This window comes from Mercenaria mercenaria, chromosome 19, assembly GCF_021730395.1.
Source record: "Mercenaria mercenaria strain notata chromosome 19, MADL_Memer_1, whole genome shotgun sequence".
Lineage (NCBI taxonomy): Eukaryota > Metazoa > Mollusca > Bivalvia > Venerida > Veneridae > Mercenaria > Mercenaria mercenaria.
In genome coordinates, this window is record NC_069379.1 from 27933232 (window position 1) to 27950945 (window position 17714).

The following is a 17714-nucleotide window of genomic DNA, read 5'->3' on the forward strand; positions in this document are numbered from 1 at the left end:
GGGGTGTTATTCGGGATGAGGGAATTTAGCCAGAACAACCAGAACACCTAGAGTAGCCAGAAACCAACCCTAACACTAATCCTAACCCTAACCCTGACTCTAACCCTGGCTACTCTGGCTGCTCTGGCTCCGTCCATGGCCATTGTAATTCGATACAAGTTATAATACTTTATTTAAGCAGACAAATCATTCTAACTTGTTAAAGGTTTAAATTGGTCGGTTTAAATATTATTAAATTTTTGTACTTTAACACACTTAAAAATCATCGAGCGTAAAGTTGTACAGTATTAGCTTTGTAAATTTTACGATAGTGGCGCACGCCATAAATCGATTAGTCTGTCCTCACTATGGTTATAGTAAAAAGTATTTTTGTGGGCTGGCATATATAAATTATCTCCAGACCCACATGTTAATACAGCAATTTCAGCAGATAATTCATCTTTGTAGATGCAGACAGCCAAGTGATAGGACACCCATTATTTTATGAATGGATAAAATGTCTGTCAAAAATGCTTCATTTAAAACCTAAACCTATTAGGATTATTTAAAATGACACGTAAATGGCCATTCTGGTACAAATTTTTACTTCCCGTCGACCATTAAATTTGGTAGTTCAATTAGTATCATAGTATTGGAAGCATTATAAGTAATGTATATACCGAAATCTAAATAATGGTGCACTAATCATGCTTTGAATTGTCTTGTAATCACTGAACATCCGTTCTTTTTTAAGTCCGGTCGCTTACGTTAATAGACGTCGAACGAAACACCTCCTTTGCTTAATATAAATAAAGGTACAATCGTTCGGCAATCAAAATTATGGTTAATTTTATTTAAGAAATTCTATTAAAACTTTCAACATTATTTGATACTGTCAATACATAGTTATGAAACTGATGCTTTTAGCGGCATTATAAAATACGTCCAGCGATAATGCATTCTATACCAGTACATGCCCGATATTATCAAGTCATAATTTATGGCTGGCTAAACTTTTAACTTGACGTTTTGGACAACGTGACTACGTTCTCTTACAACGACCGCAATGTTTAATATCAGTGAATTGCGTTACTGTTAACTATCTTCCAAGAAATATAACGCTCATTGACAGTAAAATAGTTTTCTACCTTAATTTCATCCCCTATAAAGTTTATCAGCTGTCGTTTCATTTGATTTCAATTATCCTATCAGACTGGTTTTCATAAATAATCATAACCTCAGTAATCAGTCTCTATTTAACATGTGACCCAGTTTAGTGAAATCCAATACTGATAATAGCGCCTTTAGAAGTACATGTAAGCTTGAAATTATAACTATTTTGCAATTTCAAAGGCGCCAATTATCCGATCAAGCAGGTTTCAGAGAAAGCGACCAATGTTTTTCATTGTAGCCCTATGGTCTGCGGGTAACACGCTTGACCGACAATCCAGAGGTCAGGGTTCGAATCCCGGTCCAGGCACTGAACATTTCGAAGATGCTGTTCAGTGTCTCCCATTTAACTAAGAGGGCATATTGATTTTTCCCAGAAAAGACGGGTTTGTGTGTACCGGTATATGTATACGGCGTAAACTTCAAAATATCTTCTTGTAGGAAACTTCACATAAATGGTCTATAAAGTAGCCCTACCAAACTACTCCAATTTGCCAATACACATGGTTGCCAGGGTGTGTCGTCACGTCTTATGTGTACATTGCAAACTTAAAAATGACATAAACAACAGGCCAATTTTAAATTCATTTTCAGAAACAGATGACTCTTTACAAAGACTGTTCATAATAGTTTCACAGACATGTTTTTCTTGCATAATTTTCTTCAAAAAAACTGTTGAAGCAAGCAGTGTATCTCAGGTAAGCGACATATATATGGCACAAATAGCAAATAACATGATGTCCAAATAATCCAGTTTTAGATTTAGAGCACCACTTCAGAGGAATCATTTTGCCACAAAATCCAAGTGCCGATACTCTGTCAAAAAGAGCACAAAATCCAAGTTCCGATACTCTGTCAAAAAGAGCACAAAATCCAAGTTCCGATACTCTGTCAAATAGAGATTCTATTGCGCAAATCATGTGAGGAAACCATCCAACTGGCTAACGGAACATCGGGGGTTCTATCTAGGTGTCCATCCGTGATGAAATAATACAAGTATGGGGGCCTGGGGTCTTCCTTTCAATCACAGCTAGAAAGTTCCCATAAAATTGCGTAGTTATACCCATCAAATCATGCAAGTTCTTACGGCAACGGCCGAACGCTCGTTTGCTACAAAAATATCAACATTACACTATGTATGTCTATTGTAGGGATAATGCATGTTTTTTTCGTGTTATAACGTCTGCAGAATCCCGAGGGATTGGTTGGTGCCTGAGCCCATAGGGCGAGGGTACCAACGTATCCCGAGGGATTCTGCAAATGTTATAACATGAAATGAACATGCGCTAACGCTATTCTAGCATAAAACGCGGAAAAATACTAATAAATGAATACACCCTACTTCAACGTCATTAAATTCCCATGAAATGCGCGAAAATGTCTGAGTTGTTTTTTACGTCGACGTCATTTTGTTTTGAATTATCCGTTTTGGGGCCGAATGACGTTTACGCTTTGCCACGGAACTCGCATATGTAAAAAGGTGTTATAACAGCACGTAAGCGCGAGAATCTCTCTGTTAACACACGTTTTCTTTCCTGTTAAAACACCCCCGAAATTTGGCAATAACAGCAGTTTTATGCTAGAATGAACCTTGATGTACTCAATTTAGGAATGGCGGAACAAAATCACCCGTCTCACTCTGCTGTTCAAGTTTAAAATGGCAAGAGATTTACTGTTAAATCAAGAGAGCAACAGGAGAACAGTGTCTTGAGTAAGAAAACAAGTTGCGCTAAATATGATACCCTTGGTGTGGTATTAAAGACCAATCAGAACCCAGTGACCAACCTTTTCCTCCTACATGAACTTCGTGCAGATCATTTTGATAATACTCGTATAATACAGCTATTCCACAAGATGACAGGTGGACAATTAAGGCCCTCTCTGATTCAATATGTTTCACAACTTCATCTGCAAACTTATTAGACTATGAGCCAGAAGGGGTTTTGCTCACTCCCATTTTGGCATAAAGTTTACAACTGGCGAGTGGGGCTTTTCTCCGTAACAACGCCTTAAAAGACGTTACCCTCAAAACCAATATTTTTTTCATCAATTTTTACAGACAAATGGTACCATAATGTTAGTAAATCATTTCAAGTCTGCATATTTTATTTCAAGGTGTATACTAGATGCTGCAATTTGATTAAATTTCAATGTCTAAAATGTGATGTTAAAGAAGAAAAATATTGGAAAAAGATACGTTACCCTAAAAAAACAAACATTTTTGGCATAAAGTTTTTACTGCAAATTTAGATGACCAGGTAATTAAAAATTGAAGTTACTATTAAAAAGTTCAAAGATCAGCAAAAATAATGATATATAGATTACTAGTATAAGTTATGGGAAATCATACTTTTAGCGATTCTTAAATTGTAACGTCATTCTTCCAAACTATGCTATTTTTCAATCATACCTAATTCAAACATGTTTTTCATAAAAATGTTCTATCAATTTTATATTGACATTCTTTAGTTACATGTAATACAACTATATACTTATTTATCAACAAACCTCTAACTTGTAAGGTGTGTTACATTGAATTCTACATTACATTTTACGTTACCAAACATACAAATTATATTGTATGTCTTCAGTTTCTTTAAAACATACTTTTTCATTTAAAACAATAATAAAAACAATATAATTCTGTTCTCAACAGTATGGTTTTGCATTTCAAACTGAAGGTTTAACTTAAAACACATGTATTAATATATATCAAATTAAGTTACAATTTACGTTACCGAACGCACTAACTATATCTCTTGTGTTGTGTTACCTTAAATATACTGTAGCACCTATGAAAAGCATATTTACAATTCATTCAAAATATGTTTTAACATAGCTTTGCATTTTAACTTTAACCCCATGTATTTAAAAACAATCTACGTTAAAATTTACGTTACCTAACATATAAGTTTTACATTTTCATGTATTCTTATTGTGAAAATACTTTATCTTTGAAAAATAGCAAACTTACAATGATTTTTTTGTTTTGAATATTTTGCCTTCAATTCTAAACACATACATTTAACAATCAAACTGTGAAACTAGAAGCTAATTTACATGGTCCATGATTACACCTTCACGAGAACACTACACACACAAATTTTGTTTTAAACAATTAAAATATATATATATTCAGCTATTTAAGCACATTGTAGTGACATACTGATAATATAATTATACAGACATACATTTCCCGAAACAGTGCTCTATAATGATGCTAAATTTGAAACAGGCATATAAAGATATTTATAAATCTTGTACATGTTTATGCACACAAATGTTACATTTTATTAACTGCTGTATGTTGTAACTGTGATTGTTTTGAATGTACAGTAGATTCATTCATCAACATAGACTTCATCCAACATGTTGTCAATTTCAACTGTATCCTTATGTAGATATACCATGTACATATATTCTATGGAGCCGGTATCCAGTAATGATCATGACTGGAATACTGTGACTTTCTTTAATACTGTCTGTATATAGTGATGGTAGTTCAATAAGTCAATTATAGGAACTTCCTCAAAATAGGTTATTCTGTAAGTGAAATTAATGTAACTCTAGTATGCAAAGTGCAAAATGGGACATGAGACTGCCAAATCTGAAGGCAAGCTTTTACAAAACTAACTCTTTTGATGGCAATATGGCACTTTAAACTTTTATGGGTGAAGGCCGTTGCCCCTTGACAAGTTTATGCCAGACAGAGGCCCTATTTGATTTCCAGTCATTTGAACCTCAACTGGTTTCTAAAGAAACTATAAGGTCGGAGACAAATAATATTGGGGAACATTGTTACTAAAAGTCAAGTCACTTTTGTGAAGTTCGGAGGCCACTTCCTTCCAAAAGTTTGTGGACCTCATACTAGCAACCCCATTGAACATCAAAAGCTCGCTAGAGTATTGCCCTTCAATCACACTGGGTAGTTGCCTTTTAATAATGTTGGGTACTAAAGTTAATCTATCATTGGATTGTCTAGGTCATGAGGGCGTACAGGCCTGGTGGTTGCAACCACTAGAAAACGTGTCATTGTATTTGGTAACACCATCTCTAACAGGGTTCCATCTTCCTGAATTTAACCTATGTGCATGTACATCAAGTCCGTCTCCATGACAGCAACTATAGAACAAATATATGTTGAGCAACATTTGTCCTGCGTCGCAAACTGCAGTGTCGTTGTTTGGGGATCTGTGTCCTTTACATCCATTTTACTAATTCCTTCATTTCAAGATTAGTAGTTTACACTACCCTTACTGCGCACATTTCGGGGAAAAGGGTTGGGTTATGACAACTAAAACCGTAAGGACCTTGCTCCTGACACTATGGCTTTACACAATTATGGAACATCAACTTGGAGGGGCTGGTTCAGGTCTCGTGTTCTGATGAATAGACCAGTAGGGGCACGTTGTGCCAGAGTCTCAATTATGGGTCTGGTTTTGGCTTGCTAACCCTTACTCAGTAAGTGGACGTGTGGATTTGGTTAAGTGGCGGCAAGATCAACAACTTATCTCCAGTGTGAGACTGCAGTCTCTAAAATTGATGGTAGATATGGCTGTGCAGCCTTTATTTAACCAAAACATCTTTTGTACTTGGGTTAAAACACATGTTCCTACCAGATGGGAATTGGTATTTCGGGTCCTGTCGCGGGACTTGTCTGGTTTAAGCAATAGAGATTCTTGGGCTAGAAGCCTTAGTAAAGGGACTACGGGTCTTGGATCATTTACTTTGAATCCTCTTTTAGATATGTGTCAGCAGAGGCAAAGCCAAGTCCGGCAATAGACCCAGAAACTGTGTCCATCTGTTTGAAGTCTTCCCAGTTTCCTGGGTATCTCAGGTTTGTCCTTGTGAAAGATGCAGAAACTATGTCCATCCGTCCGCCAAACCTTCAAGTTTCTCAGATTTGTACGTTTTGCTAGGTATCTTGACTGTGTTTTAGAAATTTAGGTTACAATGGGTATCCCGTAGTACACATTAGTATGGGTATGATAGTCCCATTCCTGGGTATTCCAGCACGATAATAATTTGGTACATTTCTCCGTGCAACCCAGGAGTTTTTGAACTAATACAATATGTGTATCACCTGGCATACATTAGTGTTAGTATTATGGTCCTTGCTCTGGGTATCACAGGGCCTCAATAATTTGGTGTTTTTCTAGGCATCCTGGAAGTTTATGAACATGGGTCAGGGTATCCCATGACCTTAATTTTTGTTATTATAAGATATGTGTGGAATAACTGCTTCAATATAGTAATTAACCGTCCATGGGGAATCTCGTTTGTTTTAAGGTCAGAGGTCATACCTTAAGACTAATATTGCTTCGCATTGCGGAGTTCATTTATTCTAATGATAATTATAATATGCAGTCATACTTTGACATTAAAGAGCTATATATTCTTAATATACATTTAAATAATATTGTCTAATGAATTATAAAATCTATATACATTAATTTGATAATGTTGTTCATGTCTGTTGATGTTTATTTATAGTCCAATGTATCAATTTTTATGCCCCCGGAGGGAGGCATATTAGTTTTCAACTGTCCGTCCGTTCGTTAGCTCGTTCGTCACAACGTTAACTTTTTGCATAAAGGCACTTTACTCGCGAACCAGTACACCTAGGACCTTCAAACTTCAAATGCTGATAGTACTTATTGAGTATACGACCTCTACTGACTTTGGGGTCACCAGGTCAAAGGTCAAGGTCACCAGGTCAAAGGTCAAGGCGCTGCAGGGGCATTTGTCACCATTAGTGACAGCTCTTGTTTTAAAATCCTAACCATATAGGTAATACCAAAATTTTAAATATTTTTTCTTTAACATATATAGTCATATTTCGGAAAGGTAACGTATTATACGTGACGTATTGAATATGTAAACTCGGGGGGGGGGGGGGGGGGCGGCAGTGTTATTATTATATAGATATAATTATTGAACTGTGTATTGGCCATTATCATTATTTTACAACTTCAAAAATCATCATATTTGTTGATATATTTTTATGTTCTAGTAATTTCAAAAAAAGTAACGTAAGTTACAGATAATACATAAAAGGTATGAACATATGATAATTTCAATTTTAAATACATAAACATATGTAAATGTTTTGTTTATTATGATTAATTGTACAATTGGCATGTTTATAATAATAAATTATCATAAATGGTGAATTAAATAAAAATTGGCATGGTAACGTATTTTAAATCTCCGTAACTCGTTAAAGCCCCAACGGAAACTTGCAAACTTTTGTCTGTGAATGCCAATTACCATAAAGTTTAAGGAAATCATACTGTTGAAAATTCCCCCTGGGGGGAGGAGGGGGAGCAGGGTCAATTTTCAGCTCAAGGTCTATATTTAATCATTCTCTGTTTTATAAACATAGAAAAATAATTATCTTACACTGTATAAACAAAGTGTGGTCTAAACTCACCTTAATACATCAAGTAACGTGCATACTACTACTGTGTGTAAACATTAATTTAATAATAAGTTTAGACATTGAACACATTTTCTTATATATATGTCACTATGAAATTGTAACTAGATGCTTGTTATTTCCGATTATCTTCATGCAAAGCGTGTATGATTACCATCATGGAAATGCAAAAGAATACAGTAATTTTGTGGCGGGTCTTTAAAGATCTTTTAAAGGTTGCAATTAAATTATCAGTCTATATCCAAATCTGGATACCGAAATATCATTTAACAATTTACGCAGTTTGAATTTGCGTTTGCCAATATAAGATATGGTTTACATCTAGTAGAAAAACAAGTTACGTTTCGCGTGAAAAAACTTGAAATATTTGTGTGGGTAGAAACATTTATCTGTCAAAAAGTCGGGTGAAAAGAAGACAAGCAATAAATTAAACACTGAAGAAGATTTCAAAAATGATATGAACTGGTAGTGCACACGGTTCGAATATACAATTAGTTTACAGGTGTAGCAGTTGGGATTAGGTAAGTGTTTAGATGTATTTACCCTAACAGACACATTTTTGGTCCCTTTAGCGATACACAATATGCCTGCGCAGGCCTTGGCAGTTGTACAACAAAATGATTCATAGAATAACACAGTTTTCCAGTGACGCACATATTTTGAAACAACTATATGAGCCGTGCCATGAGACAACCAACATAGTGGCTTTGCGACCAGCATGGATCCAGACCAGCTGCGCATCCGCAGTCTGGTCAGGATCCGTGTTGTTCGCTTTCAAAGTCTATTGCAATTAGAGAAACTGTTAGCGAACAGTATGGATCCTAACCAGACTGCGCGGATGCTGGTCGCAAAGCCATAATGTTGGTTTTCTCATGACACAGCTCATATATTTACTGTTGCTGTTGATTTAAAGTTGTTGTGTCATGGCATGTATTGTATAGAGCAATTCGCAAATCTCTGTTTTTTCAATATTCTTAGTTGGTCATAACTCATTTTGTTATTTATCGTTGTATCTAAGTAATTCAAGAATAAAATCTGCGAAACAGATATCAAACATTTTAGAATCTTAGATAAAACTATTAATGAATACTAATGTATCGTGTAGCGTATTGTGCCAGAGCGATCAAACTACTAAGCACACACTTTCTAGGGTAAAGTTACATAGGACTATGTATACGAGAAATGTTTATATTCCTCAAAATATCCGGAGCTGCTTCAGCTGTAATTCTATACACTATCGCACGCAATCCCTGCCGGTAAGATTGGGAGGTGTGATAAACTATGAATTCAAATGATTATCTTTGTATTGTGTAACAAATGTGACATACAAAAATATATATAAATTAATGCTAGAATATAGCAAGAGAACGCATATCTTGCGGAAACATTTTCAAGGGGAGGCTCCAAAAACCCAATCCACATTGAGATGGAGACACCCTACCTCACTTACCGCACAATCACAGCATCTCTACTTGGTTCGTAGCTATGTTGCTCATATACAGTTCAAAATCATCCAGGTACTGTACCCCTGTATATTTCAAAACTTTAAATGCTCAAGAGTTACTGGTATAAGACTGACCAATTGTTTCAATTCCAATAGAAATATCAAATCCGCATTCCTAAGTGCTCAGTTTGAACACATATTTTGGGATAGAAAGGTAGGACGGGTCTTCCTCGGAAATTCTAACAGAGTAAATACATGATGCATGGTTACAATATGCACGTGTCTTATAGAGTATGTACCTAGCCTATTGTTTTTAAATTAGGTTTGCGTTTTTTTTTGTAATTTAAGTGCAACAGACCCAATCTTATAAGGTCTCGGAACATGTGATAAGGACATTGTCAAAGTTATTTGCCAACTGAGATAAAGACAATGTCAAAGTTATTTGAGCCGCGTCATGAGAAAACCAACATAGTGGCTTTGCGACCAGCATGGATCCAAACCAGCCTGCGCATCCGCGCAGTCTGGTCAGGATCCATGCTGTTAGCTTTCAAAGCCTATTGCCATTAGAGAAACTGTTAGCTGGTCGCAAAGCCACTATGCTGATTTTCTCATGGCGCGGCTCATTTAAAGAAATACAACGCAAAAATGTAATAAGAAGAATATTAGCTCTGCATGGAGAAATATGCTCTCATTTCATAGATATTACGTACGCTTAATTTCAAAATTCAAAAAAGTATAAGAAAACATTTACTTACCATAACAATAACTTTATCATAACCCATCATTTTTATAAACATGAAAACAAATATTCCAATTCAACAAGTACGGCCTTCGTTTCGGTGGCTATGTAATCCCAGTGATGGGTTAGTGACAATCGAATCAGATTTTTTTTTAACAAAGACACATAATATGATGCGAACTATGAAAGAGACCAATCTTACGGGATTCGCCATATTCACCTAAAAAAATATAAATTTAAAGTCATACTCGATTAACTTTTAATGCTTCAACATGTACATTTTTGCTAATAACTTTATTTAAATAAAGCTTTTCACTAACAACATGTCTCCCCCTCACAAGAAGTTTATTGTTGTTTTGCTTTTCAAAAATACGCTACAAAATATATACAGCTGGTTTATAATTATAAAATAATCGTTAAGATTATGGTATAATGTACGACTATCTGTGATATATCGAATATCTGAAATATAAAACTTAAATAATAAAGCAATATATATGATAAAAATGTTAAATTCAATAGGTCTTTTGGTTTAAACAAATGCATTTTATCAAGACATACATGACATATAACATCTATACAATAATAATAATTATACAAATATCAAGACAAACGGATTGAATTGAAAGCTGCTAGATCTTATTGTAATTCTCCCCAACAGGTCTTTTATCATCAAAATCTGGAAAAGTCATGAAGGTCAAGCGGAAGGGGTAGAGTTGTGATGGGGATAGCAAATTGGGGGTGGGGGGAGGGGTATGGGAGATACTAGCAAACCATCCTGAGATATTAGTGAATAAGATATAGAACAAAACATGGCGAAGATGTCCCCGTTTGTAAAGAAAACAACACAATTTAAATAAAATTACTTTAAGGTATGGGAAATACTGTAAGAGGAGGAGAAAAGCTCTATCTGCCCTGGAACCCCCTTTTAGGTAATGTTAAGGACGTACGCTAGAATTTGGGGTGTTTTTTCCGAGTTTCTTTAGATATTGATGGACATTCATCTAAAAAACAAAAATATGCAATAAAAATCATAGATCACCGGTATTGAAAAAGAGTTATCTGTCCTTGAAAACGTCTATTTGTCTTGGGCAAAACATTAGTGTTTTATCTGACTAGTGTGAGTTTGTCTTTGTACATAGTGTCTGCGCTGCTATGGTTTACATTGTAGGGTAACTGTGATTGAGAAACGTGGTATTCTCTTTTTAATTTTCATCCTTGTTTCACTTTCCCCTTCACCCCACTCCCATTTTCTACTCCCTACCACTTCCTCCCCTTTTTCTATATTTTGCATAAAATTAAAATTTTGGAAGCAACCCGTCTATAATAGTTTTCCGTTACAGCTTTTTTTGTTGTGTTGTAGAAATATACCACAAATGTTTCATAATTAGCTCAAATCATTTCTCTACGGGTAATACAAAATTTACGCATTATCTTAACTGATAGATATTTTTTAAGCATTATGCAAAGAGAAAAGTTTACTTTATAAAGCTTTGAACAGGTATTGCATTTCCATTAAGGAGACATGGGCATTAAATTTAGCATTAAAACATAATTATAGACTATTAGAGATATAGATTCATATTAGAATCAGAAATTGGAATTGTACATCATTCGGTTCATATTGCAATAAATGCAAGTTAAATGATGACTTTGGTTTAAACATTTTCAATCAAGAAGGACCCTCGCACGACATCTTTGATCTTTCTTCAAATATGATAATGCCAATAGTAGAAACATCTTTTACAGTATCATACAAGTTGTTATAACAGCGTTTCCATTGTCACAATTTACGGACGACTTTTATAGAGAAGGTTTCCATATTTTCAAAGTCATACAGCTTACCCTAATCTGCAGACGAGTCTTTAAACTGAACTCTCACGTGTCAAAATCAAACTGCAGGGCATACGTAATTGAAGTTGAACTCGCATAAAAATCGATTTTAAATATATATCTCTTTTATGATCTTCGGGATACACTTTCTTTACAATTAAACCACTGTATGTGAAAATTAAAAATCTTCCTTAAGCAAAATATAAAACTATTAAGATGAAACTTTAGATAAAGTATGCTTCTTCATCCTTTATTGATTTGCAAGTACCGCTGTCTCATATTAAGTCTATTGTATAATTTGTGAAATTTTATCCATTTTAGTTGTAGAATAATTAAGAAATAATAGAAATCTATATCTCATCGGTGATTTGTCGCTGAATAAATCACTGTTTGGAGTTAGATGCGAAGGAATTATATCACGAGGGCGTAGCCCGAGTGATATAATGCTACGCATCTGAACGACAAACAGTGATTTATTCAAGAGCAAATCACTAAATGAGATATATTATTTCGATTCTAACACGTTATCAAGCACTTTAAAGTACACCCTTGTCGGCATGCATTAAATATTTGCCCGTTTTCAGTCGGGTTCTTTTCCAGCGCGCCGCTACGCCGCTTGACGCTATGACGTAATAGTTGTGACGTCAGAACAGTGAATTGTTGTTTAATAATTCACTGTTTCCAGCCTTCTTTGTTTAATAGGAAAATGAATCAGATCGTGTTAGAATAGTTAATAATATGTTAAGATGTAGTATACTGAGGCATTCATTTCAAAATTAATCGGAATTTCATGTTGGAAGTTATTTTGAAACAAATTACGCGTTTATAGATATAACTATGAGAGATCATAAGGCACAGGGTTCTGTCCATTGCTTGTATATGAATGTTGTGTCTGTGATTTAGTAGCGCTATCCCTGTGGCTTATTCATTTGCGGTACTATCACAATGTCCAGGTAGGTAGGTAGGTAGGTAGGTAACGCAGGCATCATTTTTTCTTGTGGTGAACGCATGGCACCGACTGAGTCTTTGGTAAGAACTTTTCGCCACTGAACCAGCCCTTGCGAACATCTTAAGTCTAATTTATTTAAACGTTTTGCTGAGTGAATTGTTCAGAACATTACGCAGGCTGTATTTCAGGTTTGTGTCAGTTTTACCGGCTAAGATTTTGTTAAAATGTACATGATCGTAGAAAAGTACTTTGGAGGATGAAGTTTTGTAAATCATAAATGTATGACATTTTTTTAGGGAACATGGTTTGTCATGATGCGTTAAGATTACTTATCACATAATTTGAATCTTTCAGTAGTTTAAGCGATATGTCAAATTATACGAGAATTATCACAGGTGCCCGTCTGTGCCTGAAATAATGCCCGGAAGTTCATCTGTCACCCCACTCTACCATCAGAATTTTTTCTCGGAGTGACATCAAACCCAACGAAAACTAATCTCGGGTTTTATGAAAAAAAGAACAACAGTAAAATGTAACGTACATGTATGTTTAAAAATATTCGTTCTGTGTTCTGTACAGACTAGAATATAAATATGATGTGATGGAAAGTAATACAATAGTGAGACCTTATACCGGTGGTTTATATAGATACCAATTGAACTAAAACCAGAAAAGCAAAAAACCCAACTGTATACTAGATATTGACCTTCTCGTCTCGCATGAGTAAACAATGAAACGAAGAGAATTGAAGTACAATAGAAAACCGGTATAGAAATAATACAAATAGACAGATGACAGTTAGTAGGAGATAATCCAGGTACTGATTGAAAATGTTACACAATGACTAGTACCCTTGATAACGAGAGGAAAAAACTATTGTTTGCCAGCAGTGAATTAGAAAAAATAAAACAGTCAAAATGGCGGATCTAGTATACAAGGAATAAAACAGAATAAAAAACAAGAAAACATTTGTTACAGCCAGTTCGAACCGCGAAGTAAGTTAATCCGTAGTTAAACGTACTAAAACGTAGTCATCGGTAGTTAAACGTACTAAAACGTAGTCATCCGCACCGAAACGTACCTTGCCGTATTGATCCGTAGCTGAACGTAGTTATCCGAAGCTGCCCGTAGTTCAACGTCGAAGTACATTGATGACGTCTCTATTAAGGTCGGTGACTCCGTGATAAAATCCACAAAATGTGTTAGGAATCTTGGTGCAGTACTTGACAGCAATATGGATATGGAACAACAAGTCAACTCTGTGTGCCGGGCTGGATATGCACAACTTCGCAGAATAGGTCACATCAGACGGTATCTTACCAGTGATGCCACAAAGACCCTTATCAACAGCCTGGTTACTTCACGGTTAGACTACTGTAATGCCTTGTTAAGTGGTATTCCAAAGAGCACAATGAACAAGTTGCAACATGTCCAGAACGCGGCAGCTAGCGTAACCACCAAGACGCCCCGTCGCAATCATATAACACCGGTTCTGAAGGAGCTCCATTGGTTGCCAGTAAAATACAGGGTGCAGTACAAGGTTCTGACCCACACATTTAAAGCTTTACACAATCAGTCCCCTGCCTATATTAGGGATATGATAGAAGTGTATAAACCGGTCAGAAACCTAAGATCACAAGAAACACTGTCACTGGGTATGTCAAAAACTAAAACCATGATGTATGGCAATCGCAGCTTTTCTTGCACTGCTCCGAAGCTTTGGAACTCCCTTCCCGTCAAGATCAGGGAAGCTGACACGCTAGCTGCTTTCAAAAGCCTGCTAAAAACCCACTTCTTTGTATAATATTTTGTTAACTGACCGATACATTGATGCTTTTTTTAATTTCTTCTTCATAAAACTGCGTAGAACAGTATTTTATCCAAGGGTAACCTAAATACTTTTAAATATGTATGTATGTTTGCCTTGTTTAATCTACACGTTTTACATTGATGAATTTTGTCAATGTGGAATGCATTATTTTTATATGTGTATTTGTTAGTATTTTTGCAATTTTTCTGTGAAGCACTTTTGAACGTGTACACGTGCATGAAAAGAGTGTTATATAAATGTGGTATACGTTCACCAACGCAGACCCGTCCACGCGCTGGGCAAGTTGCCAGGCGCAGTAAATCGTAGTTCAACGTAGTACTTTTTCGTGTCCTGTATTTTTGTTCCCCGTTTCTCCCCATTTTTTCCGTACTAAGACGTACTGCTCCGTACTTATCCGTGCCCGCATCCCCACAGACCAATCCCATCCGCACTGTACCTCAACGCGCGGACATATCCGTATGTGTGAATGGTCTTTATACCACAGTCACACATACGGCGCGGATAGCTATGTCTAGCCACGGATAGAAACGTAGTTATCCGTATCAATCCGTATCTGAGCCGCACCTCAAAGTACAGGAGAATTACAAAGCTAACTCCATTTTTATTCAACGTTTTGACTATTTTTATTAGTCTTCTTCAGGAAGTAAACAAATATGATATGAAATAAACAACGTCATGAATATATGACGTCATAAAAGATGACGTTACGTTACAAACATTTTGGCGTAAAAATTACAATGTACAATAGGCTACATAATGTTTACACAAATGTATATATCTAAAGTACTGTTTAAAGTATATTATGATAAAAATTAAAATTAAAAGTGGTTAAACTTAATACATATTAAGATTATAGACATTATTTAAAATAATAATGTTAATAATCATAATAACAGTAAGTACAGGATCACAAAGATACAAAATCACTGGGTAAATTGTGTTATAGACAAAAAAAGAAAATACCAGCAAAAACAGTACTAACTGACATTAAGAAAACCACAGTTTGTGTTACATAACAGAAAACACTATGAAGTGAAGAGACTTATGAAAAATTATACATTACTTTTGAATTCATTCCTTTCGGAAAAATAGTATCTAGTTTGTGAATCCAGTAAGTTTCCTTTAGAAGCCTCCTCATATCATCATGTATAACATCAATAGGCATAAAGCTAAAGTCATTTAAGCTATGACCATTTTGATTAAAATGAATTGCTACATGACTAGAAAATGCAGGATCGATAAAACTTGTAATATCAAAACGATGTTTATTCATGCGTCTTGAAACTTGCTGGCTAGTTTGGCCTACATATTGCATTTTACACTTCTTACATGTTATTAGATATATTACATCTGAACTTTTACAAGTTGCATTATTCTTAAGCTTGAAGGTTTTCTTACACTGAGAACTATTAAAACTATCACTTTCAGTAATGTAAGAACAATGCGAACATCTTGAACGATTACATTTAGACGAAGTATAATTAACATCAGACAACATATGAAAGTCAGTTTTAACTAGAATGTCCTTCAAATTCTTAGGACGTTTAAAAGCCATGGTAGGTTTACACGAATGTAGCATTTTTAACAGCAGGATTATTTGACAACTGAAGTAAATCCCAGTATTTGTTAATAATGTTGCCAATATTAGGAAGAGATGTGTTGTACTCAACTACAAAAGGCACAATAGTTTGATCTTGTTTCACAGAGGCTCTAAGTGCATCATCTTGTGACATACACATAACTTTCTCAAATGCTGTATTAATAACAGACTCTGGGTAGTTTCTAACAAGGAAGTGTTGCCGAAGCTGTTCGATATTACCAAAAAATTGATTCTCATCAGAACATATTCGACGATACCGTTTAGCTTGACTGTAAGGTATACCATCCTTACGTGCTTTAGGATGGCACGAACTATAATCAACATATTGGTGAATATTGGTAGGTTTGACATGTACATTGGTGCTGATGTTATGTTTATCATCTATACTAACATCTACATCTAAAAATGATACTTCAGATTCAGATATGTTATATGTGAACTTAATCATTGGATGAACTGTATTTAACAACTCAATTAATTTCTTAAGCTCATCTAAAGAATGACTCCAGAGCATGAAAATATCATCCAAGAATCTAAACCAAACATCTGGTTTCAACTCACAACTTTTAAGAAAAGATTGTTCAAGTTTACCCATGAATAAGGAAGCAAAAGATGGAGCCATGGGACTACCAATAGCTGTCCCAGTTTTTTGTAGATAATTATCATTATTAAACTTGAAGAAGTTGTTTTCTAATACAGTTTGTATGAGTTTACATACACTGTCCACTGACAATCTACCATTATAGTTACTATTTTCCAAAAAATATTTGCATGCTTCTATACCTTCAGTGTGTGGGATATTTGTATACAAAGAATTAACATCCAATGTAACTAGAAATGTTTTATGGTTGCTTAGTTTATGCTGTTTAAGCTTTGTAATAAAATCGTTTGTGTCTTTTATATACGACGGCAGGGACTGCACAAATGGTTGCAGAGTGTGGTCAACGTATTTAGATATATGATCCGTGCATGAATCATATGCAGACACAATAAGTCGGCCAGGGTATCCAAGAGGTAGATTATCATCGATAAGTTTTATGGATTTTGGCAGTATGTAAAATTGTGGGCTAAGGTACGGATCAATACAGATTACTACGTTTGTATCCGTAGCTAGACGTAATGAAAGGCTTCCATACGTTCTCACAAAATATGATAGAATTTCGCACGGGAGACTGTAGAAGAAAAGAAGTATACAATTTTGAGCTCCGTTTCAATGAGATTAAAACTTCTAAGAAAAACTATTTGGAATGATAATATGCAGGTTAATTAATTGCGTCTGAAGCAAAGAAGAAATTTATCAAATACACAATGGGTAATTATTTGTTTAATTATCAAATACACAATGGGTAATTATATGTTTGATTATGTTCAATTTTTTTCGAACTGTTTATTGTAACTTTATAATGTATTCACAAATATTTCATAGTCCTCTCAATCACACTGTTTCTCTAGCCTTTCATAAGCCGAGGGTTCGTCTTTATTCAGTTTTACAAAAAACCGTCAATAAATTTAGAACTGTTATGTTTTGCTGGACTTAGCCGCAGTCAACATGTAAGCAGGACATTCAGAAATTGCGCCCAAAGGCGAACAGAAAGCTGCTATACAGATGCAACTGCAAACAGGTGGAAAATATATTTCCAGCACTTATTTGGTTACTGATGAGCTCCACAACTGACAATGATAACTTGGAATAAGACCAGAACTTCAGCGTCAACCAAACTTACACAACT

At 35.2% G+C, this 17714-nt stretch overlaps 1 protein-coding gene across 1 annotated transcript in view; it reads right to left on the reverse strand.

Moving 5' to 3' along the window:
- The window catches only part of LOC123542874 (uncharacterized), a 70668-nt gene extending 60543 nt beyond the window's left edge, over positions 1–10125 (reverse strand). The window contains exon 1 of the mRNA XM_053531434.1: positions 9788–10125. Coding sequence (XP_053387409.1) covers positions 9788–9829 — 42 coding nt within the window. The 5' untranslated portion in view covers positions 9830–10125. The remainder of the gene's footprint in view (positions 1–9787) is intronic.
- Positions 10126–17714: the final 7589 nt, after the last annotated feature.